The sequence below is a fragment of the Tauraco erythrolophus genome, chromosome 1 (assembly GCF_009769465.1).
Source record: "Tauraco erythrolophus isolate bTauEry1 chromosome 1, bTauEry1.pri, whole genome shotgun sequence".
Classification (NCBI taxonomy): Eukaryota; Metazoa; Chordata; class Aves; order Musophagiformes; family Musophagidae; genus Tauraco; species Tauraco erythrolophus.
In genome coordinates this window covers 33,490,532-33,505,277 of record NC_141465.1, presented here as the reverse complement: position 1 = coordinate 33,505,277, position 14,746 = coordinate 33,490,532, and the positions used below count along the sequence as shown (strand labels likewise).

Sequence of the window (14,746 nt, the reverse complement as noted above, 5' to 3'; positions counted from 1 at the left end):
TCTAAATATTTTCAAGCTTTTTTCTATCCTACGCGATCCACTCTGTCTAGTGATGGTGTCCAATTAGCAAATTAGATGTTTTTGAACTGCAGTAAACCTTATTACAATTATTGCTATCCTTATTGCTCCATACAAAACAATTTCTCCATCTATTCAAGGATGTCTTTCTCTTAGAAGCATATGATAATTTGCTGGTAGAATGTTACTTTCGCAGCTGCTGTCACGTTCCTGATTTTATGTAATAACATTAGCTTTGCAAACTGAAAGTACACATCAAACTTTAAACTCAAAATTAAATGATAATCGCTTTGCTCTCAGTATCCTGTTTCCCCAGCTATTATGTTCAAGAAACAGAGACCCGAATTGTGTCTGTTTAACCATGAATAAATTAATCACTAGGTGTCACAAACTGAGTACACAGACTTTCTCTGTAGCTTGAGTTCATTAGTTTCTGGAAATAAATTTTAAACTCTTTTTCGCCTTTTAGTACTGATTGAAGCAATCTCCAAAACTTTTTCCCTCAAGACAATTTGTTTTTAGAAGCTAACCCTCTAGTTTGGGATTATTAATTAAGGGCCTTCAACAAAGGTGGTTCATATTTAATCAGTTAGAAATTCATCTTCGGAGTAGATGTGTGCAGAGCTCTCTCTCAATCTTCCAAAGCTTTTGCTTCATTCTGGCCAGGTTCTTGACTTTAGAAGTGTAGTCTGGGTAGGATGTTGTAGTCTTAGTCTTCATTTCTGTAAGACTCTCTTGCCCAGACCTTGGCTGTTTTTCTTTTTAGTACTACGACAGGGTTCAAAAGTTCCTCTTCTGCCACTTTCTGTGATCAGTCAGAAGCTAGGAAGTGCACAATACAGGCCTATGCCTTGGGAGCTGGAATCCTCTTTCATTCAGTGGCTGCTGAGCTGGAATGAAAAATTACATTAAGCTCTACTGTTACTCCACTTAAAAGCTTTTATACCTTGTCAGAAGTTTGAGACTTGCTGCTAACCTTTGCAGTAGGCTACATTAGTGCCTGTATGGAGCAAGCGTTTACGTGGTTTTCAACAAGTATTTCCATAAGGTTGTATTTTGTTGTCCCCTCCAGACCATTGCCCCTCAAGTAGTTTCTTTACCTGGGTTAATACTACGTTTTAGTGGGAAAAGTCTAAAAAATGAAGCTATCTTCTTTCAGGTGTGCTATTCAGTCTTAAAACAGAGCAAGAACATGTTTCCAAGCATTGTGGTTAGATTTTATTAAGTGAGATCTCTTTGGTCTAGATTCTACATGAGGTGTTACTATTTTCATTAATGAATATTGCAAAATTTTGTTTGACAGATTGGGTCTTCTCTCAATTCTTTTAACAGTAATAGAGCATAAATGTTCCTAAGCACAGAAACAGGTGGTTATCCTCAAAGACAAGTCAAGGGAATCCAAAGTCCTTCAGGATAAAGAATGTGCCATTGTCAAAAATACTCCTGACTGCCTGTATTTGCTTCTCTTGACCACTTCTCATACACTGCCTCGGTCTCGAGACTCTTGCTTCTTTGAATGCATTGTTTCCCAAAGTCACTCCTAAAAAACTGTTTTTAAGTCATGAGCTTTGAGTTCTCCTGGTTGTCTGCAATACTGTAAGTTCTGTATGCAAAGCGTGGTCTTTTGGAGTAGAAGCCAGTGGTGAATATGACTTGAATAAAGTGAACTCAGCCCTGGACTAGCTAAAGGGTTTGTCTAGATAAATGTTTGGCCTTATCCCTGTGAGGGTTAAGTATGTTCTATGTCCGCCATTTAAATGACAAATTAAGTTTTTTTCCCATTTATCCCTGACAGTTGCAGAAATGCTTTCAGGTGGCTGCTCTCTAAGGAGGTTGGCTCTGAAGTTAGTTCTTGAAGCTGCCTGTGTATCAGGACCCTTACAGCTACAGGGAAGTGTGGCATGTGCTTTGCTTACTATCTTGTTTTACCTCAGAGGAAAAATTTTTTACCTCTTTTTGTTTTGAACAAGGTTTCAGTCCCAGCAGAAGATAGTAAGTGTTAAATCTGAAAGGGCTGAAAAAGGGAAAAAAGAATTACAATGTGTTAGAAAACACGCAGCTAGGATACCTATAACTGTAGATGTAGTTTGTGTCATTTACTCTTACAACTTGGCTTTATAGTGCCTCGGCAAGAGTACTGTATTTTTCCTCCTGTTTTGTAAGACAAATTTATTCATTTGTGATAAACCAAATATTACTGAGACTTCTGTCAGAGTTCTCGATTTTATACCTAAACTTTATGTTGCTGTATATATATAAAAGGCATACTTTTGAAGCATGAAGCTTAACTTTTTTGATAGGATCCACTAAATAAAAAACAATGGTTTACTTTTTTTTTTTTTAATAATCCTATCCTGCCATGCTAATATTTTTTTAGGTTCCTGGATTAACAAGGAGATCTTAGTTACAGTGAAAGTTAGTAGTTGTTATCTTTACTGTTTTTTATCTTTGCAGTAGGTATACCATAAATAATATACAAAGCATGTTCTTGCCGTTATAGCATATAATTTCCAAGAAATTCTTCCTTTCTAAGATGTTTCTTTTAGTATCTTTTTTTATTTATCAACTGTTATGTCAACCCGAATAGGTTTTGGAAAGGATTATGAAATATGATACATGTTGAACATTGGCTGTACAAGTTTAGGGACATAACTGTATTGTAATCTTTGAGTTGTGGTACATGTGAAAATGTGTTGTGGTTTCACCCTAGTATTTCACAGACGTTTCTTTAGCTTAAAAACCCCTACAGCGTGACAGAATTGGGAGCTCTTGCTCAGAAGAGGCAAAAATGAGGTACAGCTGAAATCTTGTCTTTTGGATTTAATGCACGTTTGCAGTGCTAAGAGGAGAATCTTTGTCTCCTGTTCTACTGTTTCATATTCATGAACACTAAATTCACTCATCTTTTATGTATATAAGCCTCTTCAAAGGCAAAACAAACGTAATGGAAAACCTTGAACTAAGAACTGTGTATTATCAGTGCTAAGAAAAAATATTTTCTTAGGTTTTATTTACTTAACTTATTCTACTACTAATTCCAAGATTTTCAACAAACAATTTTATCCTGTTTAAAAAAAGTTTTGGTGCCAAATAAAAATACTATTATGTGATAGCTATTTAATAGAGCCAATTTTACCAGCTGAATATATTGCATCTAATTTATTGCCCTATTAGCTGAGAACAAAATTCTTCTGTATTTTTTTTTCTAGTCAATACAGAATACTTTTGAGAGCAATTTAAAGTAAATGGATACAGTATTTAAGGTTAGATTTATATCTTAATTTATTCTTCTAAACATGACTGATTTCTTTTTTTCTTTTAAACCCACTTTAGTATGCATAATGTTCAGATTATAGTACAGAAGTGGAATGTCTTTTCCCTTCTGCCTGGTTTCTCTATACTCGTTTTTAGCCCAGTTGCACATATGCTCAATTTCCTGTACACTTTTCTTCAAAAAATAACAACAGTTTTGTTACAAAGTAGGTGTCATGAAGAATTAAATGGTCAAACCATAATTTATCACGCCTTTTTCTGGTAGGATAAATCAACACCTACTGGTCCTCTGATTTATCAGCCCTTTCATTGCAATGCTCATTTTTGTGAAGTGTTATGTAGTGATGTTATGTCAAAGGTAGACCTTGTTCTTATTGATCCTTTACCCTCAAAGTCAGCTTTATAGTCTGTTGCAGCAAATGTACCCCAATTACTGTGCTATGTTATGACACCAGTTTACCTCGCATAGGTGGTCATATACTGTTTAATTTCTGAGATTAAGAGCTACAAACTACTAAATGAGATTTCGTCCTATAATTTTTAGCATCCTTTAATTTAAACTAAAACTTCATTATGGATTTTACTAAATTACACTAACTACAAGGGGGTTTTGATGCATACATTCTTTGTTCCTTTCTTTGCGTGTGTGTGTGTGTGTGTGTATGCTCATGTACTTAAATGTAGTTATATGGTAACGTGATTACAATTTTTTAACGTATGCTTGCCTTAAAACCTGCTTAAATTCAATCCTTTAGTGATTCTTGACAGATCTGGGAATTCTGGAAGAGGTTTTAACATCTGAATATGAGCTGTTGCATTCGAAAGTTTTCAAATAAGGTTTAAAACTGACTTGGCAAGTGCTTCTGAAGGATTTAATACACATGTGTTTAGTACGTCATCTTGCTCTGCTACCTGCATCGTAAAACCTGCATTTTTTTATTTTTTTTTTTAAAATGATACTGAGCCTAAACCTATTTTTCCAACTTGTGTAAGGCTTTGATGGTGCGTTTGTAGTGTGTTAGAGGAGTACTCATTTTGTTGTTGTATGTGAATATGGAGCTAACTTATTCAATGTTAATGAATGTTAATAAAATATTTTTAATACAACTGTATTTTTTACTGTAAAACACAGATTGCATTTTAAATAACTTCTTGTTTTGTTAGAAACTTTGCACAGATCTCAAAATCAGCACAAGCCACAAGTAAATCAGTGCAATGTTATAAAATACTGCTTCACCAAATTAAGGAGTTTTTGTTTAAGTAGACTTTTGGCCTTTCAGAATGGAGTATGGTTCTCTTTCATATGTAGTGTGCTTTTTTCATATGCATGGACAGCTTCAGGGTTTTTTTAAAGATACGCTTTCAGTTCTGGATGACGTTTAGCCTTTGACCCAACCACTTTCTTATAATAAACAGTTTGTTGATGAGAGCAGCTGCTGGGAAGATTGCTTCCAGACTGTTCTGTTGGGGCTGAGTAAGAAAAGCAGAAGCCAGGATGCACCTTACAGCGTTGCTCTGCTGTCCTCCTGGTTCTTCCACTCAGCTCTGGTTTGCGTTGAGGACAGTGCAGTGGGGCCTTCTGTAAGTAGCCTTGTCCTACTGCTGCGAAGGCTGTTACCTAGTCAGGGACTCTAAATGGTATTTTATCAAAACAAATGTGTTCTGCTTAGAGCAGCACACGTTCACTCATTTTTTTTCAATTCTTCCATACTTTTAAGAATTTTTGCATATAACAATAAAGAAAAAATGCAATTTCCTTGTTTCCTATATTTGTTTTGCATGACGGAATCATAGCACGTGCCTTCTAGCAACCTCATACCTCAGCTTAGCACTGTGCTAAAAACAGCAGAGAGATACTGATATAAAAACTTGACATGAAGACCATTTTTCCTTTACATTGCTAGTTGATTTCTTTTTATCTTATTTTTAACCTTATTGACAGCATTCTTTTCTCTACAGAAGGTAACATCTGATATATTTTTTTTATTAGTCGGTGAATTGCAAGCTGGGCCCTGCAGCCTGTTTTTAGAATGGAGTGCTGCACATTGGATACATTAATTTTCTGCCAACATACAGCCTTTTTTAAAGCTAAATTTGATTTTGGATTCAAATTTAGACACAGATTTATGAGCAGTTCCGGAAGTGTAGACTGGGAATGAATTGAAATCTAAGGTGCTTCATGTTCAAAGAAATGTAACTGAGATAAAAAGGATAAGGATACCTTGCAACACTTGTTAAAAATATTTTCCTTTTTTGTACTAGATATACACATATCAGTTGACAAAATAGACCCACTTCATTATGTGACTTTTTCTACTTGCTATACTGCTGAGATGATGCACTGTGTAACTGTTGATGTAATGTAATACTTTTTTTTAAGAAAACACACTGAAGTGTGGAGACAAAAAAGAGGAACTTGGTTTCTGGAATGATCTTTCAGAAATGATTAGCTTTTTCTGCCTCTCTTGAGAAAGTATATCACAGACTAAAGTAACTGCGTAAACCACTAGAGACTCCTAAAAATCCAGTTGGTTGTGAATTTAAAAAGTTACCAAACCTTGCCATCTTTCTAAATGCCCTTCCGTATTTTATGCAATCAGTTTGTGTTTTGCACCGTACCTAGGTTTAGGAAATAGAAAAAGATTATTAATAAACTGAAACAGATTTTCTAGTTATGTAGTATCCTGAGAATGCGTAGCAAATATCAGCCAAATAACTACAGAAGTTCATGAGAACATGAAATGAGAATGCACCTCGACTGTACTACAATAAAATCTTTATGAAGTTCTTCAGGGGAATGGGGAAAGGAGGGAGTGGAGAACTGGAGATTTCTCTCCTTCCTAAGATTTTTTTTATGCTATGAAATAAAACATAGAATCATGAAAATCAGGACCCTCTGTGTGCTATATAGAGGGAGATAGATGCACAGATTCTCCCCAGACTTAGCCTAGAGGGATGACCTTGACTAAAATGTATCTTCCTATTAATAAAATATGCAAAACAAATGAAAATATTGTAAATAATGTGAAGATAGATTAAAATAAGCCAGTGTGACCATGGAGGGAAACTATCTAGCTTGCTCAATTTTTATCTGTTTCCTTGAACAAGGACTGAACTTTGAAATTATTTATAAGCAGTTAGTATTAAAAGAGAAGTTTTATATATACTTTCTGAAATTAATTTGAGTACTTCATATATTTCAAATTAGATTTTGAATGTGTTGTAAATAGCCTTTGTGTTTTACAATTCTGTTTATTCTTTTTGTTTCAGTTGTTACAAAATCCATCTTTAAGGTTACACTTACTCAAGTCTAAAAGGGTGACTGTTGAGGACTCTAGGCATTGATGTGTAGTTTGGTAATGTTATTACATATTAATGACATTTGAACAGTATTGAAATAATGATTATGACTGTCTAACGAAATCTCTTAACCTGGTTGTCTGGTTAGAGACACTGGCTGTAACACACAAACACAAATAATACATCTGCTATCTACAGCTTTCCTAAGTCCTGCTGAACTAGTAGATGACCACTACAACTTAATTGCCAGAATTGTTTTTCTTGGGGGAGAAGAGCAGCCTTTCTCCCATCTTTGTGAGGCTTCTGTAGAAGAGGTTACATGCTTATTCTTCATCCTCTTTCAGTTCCTCTGTCTAGGCTGTCATCACCAATAGATTGTCTTCTTTCCTCATGTGATCTACCAAGTTTGGGGTTGATATGTTTTTTTTCTCCTTTCTTCAGTCTTTTCCTGAAATGAAAGACGTTGTACTGGGTTCCCTCCTTGTAAAAGAAAATAATACCTTTTAATGAATGGTTGTGGTACTAAACCTAGTATTTATAAAATGTCTTACAAAGCCTCAGTAAAAGGTAATATTATACATGCTAGGGTTTGAAAGCAATAAGGGAAGTATATAGCTTCACTTTTTTTTTGCATCTTCTGTATATTTTCAGTAAGGCTTTTTGGTGCCATTTAATTATTTATTTATTTTTAGCATGTTTCTATATTGAGTAAGTATGAACATGATTTTAAAATGGTGCTAAAGTTGTGTTATGAAACTGTCATCTGCTTCAGATCTTAAAATATGGCATTATTACAGGAAATAAAAGCACAGGCAGCATCAGAAAAGCATTTTGTGTGCCTCATTAGTCAGAAATGTCTGCCAAAACCTTGCCCTCTTGTGCTAATAGATGACTTTTCCTGCTGCTGGCCTCCTAAGTCACTAGCGTTTGGGGCTGGAGTTGCCACTGTAGATGTGTTTTTCCCTGGCGCCAGCCAACTGCTTACTACTATGTTGGACTTCAGTTTGTTTCTGTTGGATTCACGAGATGCTATGGAAGCTCTCCAGTGGCTAATTTAACACCTTTAAACTTGTAGGGCTGTTGAGCAAAGCTGTGTAATACAAGGAGGATATATTTTTTGTGTATATGTATATGCATGTGTGTATTTTTATATTCTAAAGTTGAAATCAGGTTCCAAATGCTGTTCACTCTTTATTAAAATATGTTCTTTTCCATCAGTGCTGTTACAAAATTCATATGAAATATACACATTTAAGATCATACCTGAACCAAATAATACTCATTTGAAAACAGCCAATTCACAAAAAGAAGCAGGTTAGCCATAATGAAGGTGTGATGTCTGTAAGTGTTATGCTCCAAACAGGCTATTCATGCACTCCTCTGAAAGACTGGTGCCTTATGCCTGTGTAATCTTCACTTGTTTGCTATTAATAAACATATATACATATGCGATTTAATCAGTACATCAGCTGTTAATACAGGAATCAATTCATCAACTGCAAAAAACAACTTGCAGTGAAGCAAAAATAGAGGCGATTCATTGGAAATTATTACATTTTACACTGCAAAGGAAGGAGAAAAATTGTTAAATGGTGTTCTAGCTATATATCCAGAGAGTGAATACTTAGCCCCACTCACTCAACAAGAAACAAATAAAATAGAGTATTATATTATAGTTACAATGTTGAGTCATCAGGTAGGGCATCAGTAGTTAAAATTGTCTCGTTTTTCCTCCCAAGAAAGGAGAGAGCTGACTTATGTATAATGTTTGTTTGTTTGTTTTATGGCTTTATATTTTTAGCTTTCATTTAGTTTTGCCTCTATGTTTTTAATAGAAACCAAATGAATTTAGGCTGTGACTGATTTTTTTTCTCAACAAAGAATTCCATTGATACAGAGTTTAAGATCTGTTGTCACAGAGTTTGGTAGAAAAGTGCGGCTCCCAAATATGCCCAATGAGAGAGATACTTGCATATATCTTTTTATGTATATGAATATACATATAAAAATAAGGAAATACATCAAAATTCTATGTATAAATAGAATGTAAGGATAAAGTCTTGAATTTTGGATTATTTTGAACCATTATAACTGAAAGTTTATATGCTTCGTGCATAAGTCTCATTGGTTGATAGAGCCCAGGTGCAAATAAAATCTCCATCAGGAGCTGTAATTTTCTGTTATTTTATACTACAACAGAGAAGGGTCCATATGCAGCTGGTTTTTGTCTCTTATGTTTCCCTCTTTTCTCCTTTTCTTTCAATCTCAACTGCTAAGTGAGCGTTAGGAAAAAGTGAAACTAACGATTACAAAAATAGAAATAATTTTAAACAGCAAAATAAAACTTCTGTTACGTAGCAGTTTCTTCACACACCTGACCAAACTCTTAAAATCATAGAAAGCAGATGTTAAATCATAAAAATTTACAGCTTTTACTCTTCCTTCTTTATGTTACAATTTCAGTTTAAATTTTAGTTCAACAGCTTCCAACGTTAGACCTCCAATCCTTGATACAGTGAGCACTAATAAACCTTTGTGCTGGTCAGTGGAGCAGCTGAAGGTATGTAGTATGCAGTAGCTTAACTTTATTTCTGTGAATTTTGTGAATTAACATCCACTATATCTCCCTGCCTGCTCAGAACAACTTTTCATTCAGCGACACTTTCAGTCTGACAGTCTGTTGGTTGATCTGTTTGTCCCTGGGTACCATATTGCTGACGCTTTGTCTGCTTCAGAATTTTGTATCTCTCCATGCTTCTGTCCAGGAGGATTTTACATGTGCTTTGGAGTGCTGGGGGAGAATTTGTTAATGAGAAGTGGTGGGTGGTTTCTGTTGGTATAGTCCTTTTCTTTTTTTGGTAATTGTTTTTTACAATACATTGAAAATATATTATGCTTTTACCATTTAGAATATGCATGGAAAAATTTTCCTTGTTAAAAATATTAAATTTTTAGTTGATTATTTTAATTGTGAAAAGCTGATCATCTCTCTTGTCACCGGGCTGCTTGATTGATACGTCAAAGTTCATTCTTACTCTAAGAAAAAAGGCAATATCTTTGCTTTAGAGAATGTATATATAAAATGTGATTTGAAAAATGACCAGTTTCACAGGAAATTAAATTTGGCTTGACTTCAGTTCTCCTATCCAAAACTGATGCAGTAATGATGAATGACAATTTCCGAATATGTTTGTGCCACCCTAAAACGAATGTAGTTATTGTATTCACAAAGTATGTTACTGATAATATGCGTAATACGGCTTTTAGTATGATCATATGTGTTAAGTGGCTGCAGATATCCTTGTCGATGCCTAAATGTGTAACAGCTACAGCCCTTTTTGATTGCACCCTCATTTAAAGCTTGTACCTGCATGTTTTAGGGTTTTGATAATGGTCAGGATGAGCAGTGGCCGGGAGTTTGGGTATTCCCTTACCTTGGGTTGAGAGCCTTGCTTGACAGACCTGATCTGGTCCCAGAGGTGTGGAAGGCCAGACAGTTCCTGAACCAACACTTTTCATGTAAACGGCCGCCAGAGGTTGCTGCAGAACGACGGACACAGCTGGCAATAGGTTTTGAGTTCAAAGCTGAATCCTAAACTTAGCAACAGATCGCACAGTTCAGGTTCTGACGTGATTATGTTCCTTTTAAATGGAGTTGAAGCAGAGGTTAACCCTGACTTCTTCTGTATGTTTATTTATTGTATAAAAATATGCTTCTCTGTGCCAGTATAATTGTGGGGACAGAAATGTGTTTCGTGCATTGTGTTTCTGTAACTTTGTGTGAAGGAGGTTCTTACAGTGAAAATTAGTTTTTCTAGTGTATACTTGGACAGCACTCGAAACTTTACTGTGATAGAAATGTGAAAACGTGAGTTTTTAGGAATTTGTAAAAATCAAGTACTGTTCTTGATTATGTATCACTCATGTTTATATTTTTCATCAGCTCAATAAGCATGCATACATTATGGGAAAAAATGGCTTCATAATTATACACATGTAACAATTCTTTAATGATTCAGTATGCATTAGAAACAAGAAAATTAAATCAAGAAGTAAACGTAAAAAATATGGGGAAAAAAATCTCCTGAAAGAATATACTCGAGAGGATAAATGGTAGGAATTGTGTGGCATATTTGTAATAATGTAACATCACACATAAATAATATGCTATTTCAGTCTTTTCAGAAAGTATGCTGTGATAAAAGTACACTAGACTTTCTGACGCGTAGTATCAAGCACTTTCATTGTTTGTTTAGAATAATAATACTTTAGGCATCTTTATTTTTTAACTTAATGTCTGTTTCTGTAAATCTGTAAACCTGTCGTTATGTGAGTTAAAAATTATGTATTTGTGTCTAGGACTTGCACGCTCAATTATGCTGAGTGAATTTCTGTGTTCGGAAAGCAATAGGAAAATGCACTTTCTGATTAAGCACAGTTTTTCCATATAGCACCTGACAAAAATGAAAGCTGTAATTTTTCTAAATATCAGTTGCAGCTAATAAGTTACTCTGTGTGTATATGTGCGTGTGTGTGTGTAAAACAAGTAGGATAGTGTGTAAAGAATTTAGCAGCGGTCTGTCAAAACTGTGAAGATACAAGTGCTTCATGCAGATCAAGTCAAAGAAATGCTCGTAAAACCTTCAATGCCACATCATCATTTACGATGCATTTGCAAAAAAAAAAAAAAAAAGGAAGAAAATATTTAAAGAATATTTTATCCAAGAAATTTGATGGAAAGAGTTCCAGTGGAGCTTTAGAAAACCAAGAAATGAGAAGTAATTTCTCTGTAACTAAAATTTAACTACAGAGCCACTCTTAGATGGTCCTGGGGCTCTTTGAAGCTAGAGCCTGATTGCATTTGGAAGGAGATTATTCCTTTTGTCGTGTTATGTTCTGCTACCCGTGCTACAGAGCTGCAAACCAGTAAGTCCACTGACATTCAGCATACAAAGAACGTCACAGAAGACGCAGTGCCTGTGTGAAACTTGAGAATGTGTAGTTTCTGAGAATGGAAACTTTACAGAAAGGTGTTAGGTGCAGGACCACTTTTCTCATTCCTTCATAAGATATAACAATGAGATGTGGAAAATTAGAATAATTCCTTGGATAGGTAACTGTTTATAGGATGTTTGCTCTTAATTGTGGTTTGTGGGTTTTGAAGAGTTGGTGTGGAGCTCAGAGACATCTTGTGCAAGGGCAGGAGAGCTTAGTCCTGTGTTCAGCACTCACATAGGAAACACTTATATTCTGATTCCCACGTATGGCAGTAATGGAAGAAGTGACATATATTTGGTTAGAAGTTTTTGATTTAGAAATAAAATGTCTTCCTCTTAAAACTGTGAGGGCAAGAATCACTTGTACGTTATTTTCAGTAGAATAAAAGCCACAATTTTTGTGGTCTCATATATGATATACAAGACCGCTTTGACTCTAGGAGAGCTCTTCAAAATTTAAGCTCCATGCTTAGCAAAACCAAGTCCCAGCATTTCTGTTCATGGGCTGTTAACTTGTAGTTTCTAAAGACATAGCAAACATTTCATATAAAATCTCTCAATATAGAATTAGATATTTCCAAAAAGAGTCCTTTGAATGTGTAGCCATTGTTTCAGGGTGTCACCAGACAGGTAATAATCTCAGTAATTCTTCTTTTCGTTTCACATTCAAAAAAATGTATTTCTAAATAACCTAAAATAAAGGAGAGAAAAAACAAAGTTTTGGTGTGCAGGTATCTAAAATTATATATATATGTACATGTATACTCACTTTTAAAATCTTTTGCACAGAAATGCGTGCTAGCTGTGCCATTGGCTGGGAAAGGACAACAGAGCATACATATAACTGCATTTCACACACTGGTAGAATTTTCTTAGTTGTGTGCATTCTTATGTTATATGCTGCTCTTTTAGCTGCCTAATTAACAGCCATTTTTGTCTATATTTAAGATAATAGTAGTGAAGCTTCCATTGGCTGAAGGTCTGAGCCCTTTTATCAGATATTCTGCTGAAAAATCAGTAAATGTTTTTCTTAGCTGCTGCTTTATCCTTCAAATCAACTCTTAGCGATGAACTAAAGGGCTTCCAGCGAAGAAACTTAGCATGTTGAAAGACCTGTATAATACAGACAAACGGGTGCACTCCATGCTTCAGTATCTAGAACCGCTACAAACCCTGTTACAGGGAAAGATTAAGCCTAACTTATCTGCAAATGATTTGCAGATGCAAAGGCGCATGGTCTCAAGTCTAGGAAGACAGTACTAAATAGTCAGGCCAGGCTGGAGTGGAACAAGCAGCAGAAGTTGATCTTTGAAGAGGAACCTGAGTTACTTTTCCTACTTTGAAGTAGAAGATGATTGCTTGAATAAAAATGTTCTCAGAAGAATGTTTGTATGTCTTCATGTGTGATGGTCCATATTTCTATGCCTTATTTTATTTCCCTTGCCCACAGGAAATCCATCTTGCTTTTCTGAAATGGCTTGAGGGAAATGTAGATACTGAAGGATTAAGAGCATCCAGCAAGGTGTCTCTTAAATTTGTTTCGTCCTGTGAATCAAAAATGGAGGTAACTCCATCTCTCATGCCAGTCATCACTGAGATGGGAAGCTTCTCATCAGAACATTTCAGCCTGAAGACATATCAACAGAATCTTCAAACAAAGAAGCTTGGAAAGATTCTTCTCTTTACTGAAGTTACCACAACAACGATGGATCTTCTGGATGGGTAAGATAGTGATCTAGACCATACTGAATAATCTTTCTGATCTGGAAATCACAATCATAGTAACACACAATGTTCAGAAAGAAACTTTTTTCACTTTGGTTTATGTGTTGCCTACAAGCTAGCCAGAGTGAAAAAAAGCTTATTATCTTCTAGATAGGACACAAAATAGAGATCTGTGTGTTCACAGAATATTATTTGGTAATGTATAAAATACTAAGCCATAAAGGATGGGAAAATCTCAGTGTGACAGCTTTTTACTTGGCAGTGGAGTTTAATCATTATTCTTCTTCCAAAGCATGAACATCACCATAGGAAAGTTTAAGCTATTAAATATGCATAATTAGGATACTGTATGCATTTTCTAGTGCAAGTTATTTTCTAAGCTAGTTATTTGACACAAGTAATACCAAGTAGTCTATGGCCTTAATTTTAACATTACTATTTTCTCTCATTCCTTTTACTGAATATTTCACTAAAATGCTCTTTAATAGTTTGTCTGGGGTTTTTTTTAAACATTAATTAGGGTTATGCTAGACGTTCTTTCATCATCACATAGATGACCCTTGTGAATGAGTTGTGGGATACCTTTGAGAAGGTAGTTCATTAGAGTTTTGAATGGGATTAAGCGATATGAATATCACAGTTACTAAATCTTCGGTTGGAGTCTGTGTACAAAGACTATACTGTTACGTTTCATGAAAAAGTCTGATGGAAAACACTGCCTTTGGGAAGTTGTTGCTCTTCAGGACAGATTTTTCTATGTGTGTTTCTACCTGCAGCTATAACTTTTCTTGGCAGCTACTTTTCAGTATCACTGTTAATTTATCTGCAGAAATTGCAGATGAATTTTACTGTTGAAAATAACCTCAGGAATTTTGTTTCGGATTTTTTTTTTTAATCAACATCATTCGTTAAATAACCTTGAATGTTGTTATTACTGATTAGTTAACCATCAATAATAGCTTTAGTTCTCAGCTGGAGAGCCTAATTTATGAGACCGATGTAAGTTACAGAATATGCTTCCTTGCAAGTAATAAAGATGATTTGTTGTAGAATATATGCACACAAAATCTGTGAATGAGCATGCATTTTAACAGTATTAATCAGTTTCTTGTCTTACAGTTGACAATGTGATAAAATTTGCGAATGACAATTTGTGCTATAATATTGCAATTTAGAGACAGTTGGAATCAAATACAAATTTCTTTTAATTCCGAACTATTATCTGCGTGTGCATATGTATGCATGTGCACACACATTAAAAAAATATTGCTGTTTAATTTTGCCACTCCCCTTCCCCAGATCTACATCCTCATCCTGCAACTGATTTTTGCTATGGCTTTTGGACATAAACAGACATGCTAGTTTGATAAGAGGCCACAAAGATAAGAGTTGTTTTATAGAGGCATTTGTAGCGTTTGTTTCATAATTTTTAG

General features: G+C 35.0%; 1 protein-coding gene across 1 annotated transcript in view; it reads left to right on the top strand.

The window, feature by feature from the left end:
* HLCS (holocarboxylase synthetase) overlaps positions 1-14,746 on the top strand; it is a 123,484-nt gene that overhangs the window by 33,417 nt on the left and 75,321 nt on the right. Inside the window, 1 exon segment of the mRNA XM_086618137.1 lies at positions 13,039-13,310. Coding sequence (XP_086474263.1) covers positions 13,039-13,310 — 272 coding nt within the window.